The sequence below is a fragment of the Cladophialophora immunda genome (assembly GCF_000835495.1).
Source record: "Cladophialophora immunda strain CBS 83496 unplaced genomic scaffold supercont1.5, whole genome shotgun sequence".
Lineage (NCBI taxonomy): Eukaryota > Fungi > Ascomycota > Eurotiomycetes > Chaetothyriales > Herpotrichiellaceae > Cladophialophora > Cladophialophora immunda.
This window is the reverse complement of record NW_015622545.1, coordinates 812,813-818,987: the sequence shown is the minus strand read 5'-3', so window position 1 is coordinate 818,987 and position 6,175 is coordinate 812,813. Positions and strand designations below refer to the sequence as shown.

Below are 6,175 nucleotides of genomic sequence, written 5' to 3'. Positions count from 1 at the left end.
GCCCTGCTTTTTGACAATGTTGGACCCTCGGTCAGATTTCAAACGATCCAGTCCATCTCCCATAGCCAACCACAGCCGCAGGAGGATCTTCCATCTCCCACAGCCACAGCCACAGAGTGTCTTCCACCTCCCAGAGCCACAGTGCTTGCAAGGCAGGAGGACACGCGGGCGATGAGTTGTACTCGAGCTCATCACCGCGTGTCATCCGCCTTGGCTGCTCCCCTGGGCGGTGGAAGACGAAGCGGTCCCAGCCAGCCGCAGCCTCCTCGTCATAGCAGATGGAGGAGGTTGTTTGTTTGTCGTCCCAAAATCAATGCCGACGTGAAGGCGTTGTGATGGGATGGGATAGAGTGGCTCTGCTGGCTTGGCTCTGGCTTGGCTTGCCCTGCGACCGACGTGTCTCCAAACGCCCGCCCGAAGAAGGATCCAACAACTTCTTCTCCAGGCCCTTCGTCTCCAAACACCCACCCGAAGAAGGATCCAACAACTTCTTCTCCAGGTTGTTGCTGGCTGGAAACCCCATCGGAGGAGTGTTCCATGTGGGTGGGAGTGGGACTCGACTTGACTGGACCTGGGCACTTGGGGGGGGAAGGTGGTTAGCAAGGCGCGTGGCAAAGGCGCAGCTGAGGGGTTGTCCAACATACCTGCCTGGATGGTCTGGACCGCAGACATAATGTATATATATAAAGTTGCCGTGGCTCGAATAGAGCTAAGATTCGCAGCTCAGGATCTCATGTGTCCAAACCCTGGCTTCGCGAACTCGGTGTCCGAATGAAAGCCTGTGGTGCGAGCTTGCATCGGTGTCTCGAGTCTTGTCATGATGAGGGGTGGGGGAGAGTAGATCTCTCGGATGAGAGGGGGGGTTGTCGAGTTGGAGAGGTTGCTGGGGGGAAGAAAAGGTGACAAGAGGAGGAGGGAGGAGGGGGTATATATAGTTGAGAGAAAGAGTTTCAGGGGGCAGTGGACAAGGCAATCGGGCGTGGAGACGGGAGTGCAGGCAGTTAGTTGTATCACCCATGCATGCACTGCCGTGACAATGCTCGTTTGTCATGCTGTCAACAAAGGCGGTTTGTATCCCCCCTCGAAAGCTGCCTTTGTCGTGAATTGTTGATTGTTGGTATATGGGTCATAGCCGTGCATTGTCACTGAAGATAGATGCGGAACGGGAACGGGGGACTGACGAAGACGACGACAGCAAACGCAGTCATGGTGTCGTGATGATCAAAAACATCTTGTGGTGGTTGAGGCTATTGTTCATCGCCCGCGGATACCTCCCGACTCTCTATCTGATCACTACTAGTTGGACTAGCCCTTTTTCTGTCTTTGCAAGACGTGATCACTGACTGCTAGTTGGACTAGCCGTGTTTCTCTTTCTTCCATGACGTTGCCATCCACCGTGAGCTGACAGAAAACCCCCCGGGTCGTCCTTTTCTTACACGCCTATGCCATTCGTGCCCGTCGCTCTTCGTTCTCTGCGATCTGGCCGGCCTCCAGCATCTCCAAAAGGTCTTCCACCGTAAAGTCAATGGTCTTCTCGTGCATAGAGCGCGGGACGAGGTGTTGAGGAGCAATATCCAACAGGGATATTTGTAGAGGAGGCCCGGCGATCAGGGAACCATCTTCTGCTCGGATGTCCTGCGGCGCGAAAAGAAGTCAGTGGCCATCGTCGAGAGCGGCATCGAGATAAAAACAAACCTGGACTCGACGGTCTAAACCTCCAGAGCCATTAGGTCTCCAGGTGATCAGACTGACCTTCATGGTCCGGCCGTAGTCGTAGTCGATGGCAAGAAGCATTTGAATCTTTCGGTCACTGCGCAGAATGTAGAACTCGGCCAAGTCTTGGAGCCTCTCACGCTTCTGTGAATATGCAATTTCCACGACGACACCATATTTGTGCGACTTGCCATGCGCGAAATACCCGTCCGGTCGATGTATGCTACTGTTGCTTGATGATTTCGCGTCCGCCTGGCCAAAGTTCACGATCATCTTTTCGAATGCCTTTTCTTCCTCGGAAGCGCAGAGAGCGGCTAGCTTGACAGCCAAGGACATTGTGAGGCGCCCATGAGAGCTCTCATGAGCGTAGGAGACCATTTGGTGCGCAAAGGTCTGGGTCTCGGAGAAGTAGTGGTAACTACACGCCAGGGTCAGGGGGACTCAACTTTCAGATCCTCTTTTCAGTTGTGTCAGGCTTACCGAATCTTTCTGCCCGACTCGTCAAGGCGCTGTCGGAGAATGAACCAGTCTTTTTCTTCCAGCTGATATTCCGTCCAGGTGGCGCACCCGTCACAACCATGAGCGTCAGCAGCTTCGATAGCGTGGAGGATAGAGGACACGGTAGGAGGATCGCCTGGAGTGGTTGCTGGGTCATTTTGGCCAGCAAGTGAGACTGAAGCGTGGGCGGAGCCAGCGAGCGCACCATGCCCGTCTTGGACGCCCTCGTCTCGGCGAAGGGGTCCGGAAGGATCCATGGCTGAGCGCAGGTTTTCACACCTCGTGCACGAAGAGAACAATGATTGATGAGAAGAGCAAAGAAAGTTGAGAAGTGGTTTCTTTGAAGACGACTGTGGATGGGGGACGTTTATAACGTGCGGGGGAATGGGCTGCCTACGGCTAATTATTGATACGGTGAGCCACGGCGGCCAAAGGAAGTCATTCCTACGGTTGTCCATTATCCCTCTGAGAGCAGCTCCCATCAGCTCCCATCAGTCTCTCCGGGCACAAATCCTTGTCCACATCTTCACAGAGCGTGCGTGGAAGGAAAGCGATGGCGCAGCATTGTCCACTGTCGTTCAAAACGGTAGGACGTCCTCTCCACCGATCACGAAGTCGACTGACTGACTACAGCCGACTGACTACCGGTGACCGGGTCTGCCAGCTTTTCTTGGTGGTCTGTGGTCTGTTCAGGATGGGTTCATGATCGCCTGGAGAACTGCTCCGGCGACAGATCTCACTGCCAATCCAATCCACTGAGCTTGCTTCTGTCAGCTTTGCTTGTATGTTCTGTTCAGTATGGTTCATTTTCATTCTCGCTTGGAAAACTTCTTCGGCGACGAGTCTCACTGCCAATCCAATCCCGCCTGATCGCGCTCACAGAGATCCAACCGTCCCGACAGAGAACATCGGGCGACGAGTCAACAGGCCCAGTGCTTGAGACTGTCCCACTTCTCCGTCGCCGTGACCACCGCACCACGAGGCGAAGCACCAGTGCAAGTGCAAGTGCAAGTACGCGGCCACATCACAGCAAATCGGCGCGAGGTCATTGACGTTCGCTTTTGTTTTGCGAACTCGGTTTTGTCAACTCAGTTTTGTCAACTCGGATTTTTGAATTTCGGATTTTTCAATTTCGGGTTTTCGGATTTTGGATTTGGTTCTCGGATTTTTTTCAATCTCGGTTTTCGGATCTCGGTTTTCGGATTTCGGATATTTGAATCTCGGATTTTTAAATCTCGGATATTTGAATCTCGGATTTTCAAATCTCGGATACTTGGATCTCGGATTTTTCAAATCTCGGTTTTGTGGATCTCGGTTCTCGTATTTCGGATTTGGGGATCTCGGATCTCGCTTATCTTGCATCTCGGCTATCTCGCATCTCGCGTATCTGTCTCGCGTATCTTGCATCTCGCTACTGCATCCTGACGTCAAGCCAAGCCTACCTCGCCGTCGACACACCTCGTCGCCGACACCTCGTCGTCGATGCAGCAATATGGTCGACGACGAGGTATCGACGACGAGGTGTGTCGACGGCGAGGTCATCGCAGCTCCCTTTCTCCTCGTCCGAGATGTAGGGACGCCCTTTTGCCATGAACCCTTCAACGGCGCCCGAGGCCGAAATCAGTGGTCGCTGCCCGCTTGCTGAAGCGACATCAGCTGGGTTGGGGCTGTGGATTCCTGGTTCGGGCGTTCGACGCCTCGGGGAGAAGAACAGATGCGATTCGCCTGCGGGAGGCGATCGAACACGTCGAGCGGCAGGGATCTCGAATCGAGAACAATGCAAGACCATGTCACTGTGCCAAACCCAGCATTTGGTGGCCTGCAGTTTCCTGTGGAAGGACTTTTGGAGCGCTTTGGAGGCAGGCGGATGGTCATTCCAGAGTCAGGCATTCAGTTTGGGGCAGATCAGTGATCTCGTTTCGTTGGGGCACCCATTCTCTCGATCGTGAGCGGAGAGGCCCCCAGTCATTCGCTGGGTGACAGATCATGGAAGCATTTTCGGCTTTCGCCTGGGTCGGCTGCGTTCGATGCGCTCAAGATCGCCATTCCCGGCATGACGAAGAACAATCGACACGGGAACCGAGACTGTTCTTCAGACGGACGCTGTTTATTGCTCAATGCTTTCTGAACAGCATGCTCAGACCTCAAAAAGGTGGCTTTTGACGACATTGCCCACAGGGCATCCATCACGTCTGTGATTGAGAGAGCTCTGCCGTCTGCTTGTCCATGGCAGAGCGCTGTCACGCCGGTCGATGCCACTGAAGAGCCACACCCTAGATGTGACAATGCTTCCCGACTTCCGTGGACGGAGCGGCTTGGTTTACGATCTCAAGAACATCGACTATGCTGCTGGTTGATCTGTGGTGTTCGAGGCTGTGTAACATTTGCGAACGGAGCACCAAGCACGGATTCAGAAACTTGAATCACTCGACAGACGCCAGCGTGCGGAGGAGGGTGCGCCCGGATTCAGAGAGCGAGCAGAGCGAGAAGGGCGGCTAAGCAGTGAGGAGGCGGTTGCAAGAAGACTGCGACAGGACTACTGAGGATGAAATGGCCTGACGTGAAGGGCGATCTTGCAGCATTCTTGACACGATCGCGCAAAGGCCCGGCAATGCCTGCCATGGCAACTCGCCTTCGGTTCATGTCTTTCAAAGGGTTTGGCTCCCACCAACCTCCAAGACTACTCAAGTATTGGTGCAAGCTCTTGCACGGGGTGGACCGACACATTGATGAAGCAGAATAGTTTAGTTTCCATGATGCTGGCCACAGCATGCAGTGGTGTTTGGATCGGCGCCGGGTTGCCTCGTCTCGGATCTCCCTGTAGAAGCCGGGTGCCTTTGGCTGTGCTTGCCACGCTGTGAAGGCGTGCAAGGCCTCAGGATGACACGCAGTTGAATGGTGGTGTCCTGACTCTCTCGAAGAAACGCTTTCCAACTCGGCCTCATGCCTCCCAAACCCCATCAGAGCACCTGTCAAACGTTCGACCCCTTCGCCCGATCCTAGCCGGCCGTATCCTTGACCACTTCCCCAGCGCGCAGCTATCTCACAGTCTTCTCTCTGGTTTCTCACTTCAGAACCAAGCGCAACTCACCTTTACCAGTGGGCGGCACTGAACCAGGAGATCCCTGCGGAACAAGCCCCCTCCCGTCGCTGGAGACAGGCACAATTCCCTTGCGGCTGCGAACGCCGTTTTCAATGCCTGGCGGTCCTCGACGAACATCACGTCGCCTGGACTCGCACTGCCCGCATCAAGCACGCCAAACGCAGTGCCACAGAGTTTCCCGGTGAAGGAAACTAAGAGTTCAAGGAAATATACCGGAATACTGGACTGTATGGGGTCTTCGCGCAAGGTCGCCGCCCGCCTCGAGACAAGCGACCGCTCGTTCTATCTGTTATTCCCCCAACACGACCCGCAACGAAGCATCCAACGAGGGCTGGTGACGGACCTGGTAGCTCCGTGACTCAGAGGAATATTGGCAACCGTCGCCAAAGAGTGCCTTGGAATCGACGCGGGTGCAGAACTGACACCTTCCGAGGAAGGAGGGCCTGCATTATCGATTTCTTCATACGAAGCCAAAGGACGACCTCGAGACGTCTCCCGGAGGATGACGTTCGAGAACCAGTGGGAGGCTTAAAGGAAATTGTGCAGAGAAAGAGACGAGTCAAACCCGACCTGAATTGTGATGGGCACCTCGCAGAAGCACATTGATACATCAAAGGATATCCCGAAGATCCCTCTTATAGACTAGTCGATCTTGACATCGCCAATCTTGTGTTGTGGCTGTGTGAATCGAGTGTGAATCAAGGTTGAAGGGGATGGATCCACTTTGTAGGTTCAAAGCAAAAGTGGAGTTTCGGACGGCGGCTAGAGTCCCCACAGCCTGATCGAAGGTTGAAGAGGATGGATCCACTTCGTGGGTTCAAAGCAAACGTGGGGTTTAGGACGGCGGCTAAAGTCCCCACA

The 6,175-nt window shown here is 54.4% G+C and overlaps 1 protein-coding gene across 1 annotated transcript; it reads right to left on the bottom strand.

Moving 5' to 3' along the window:
* Positions 1–1,653: 1,653 nt before the first annotated feature.
* On the bottom strand, positions 1,654–2,468 carry PV07_08638 (uncharacterized protein; the record flags this gene model as incomplete). Its single annotated transcript, XM_016395832.1, has 2 exons — positions 1,654–2,131; positions 2,194–2,468. The coding sequence occupies 2 exons, from the start codon at positions 2,466–2,468 to the stop codon at positions 1,654–1,656; spliced, it is 753 nt and encodes a 250-aa protein (XP_016245688.1).
* Positions 2,469–6,175: the final 3,707 nt, after the last annotated feature.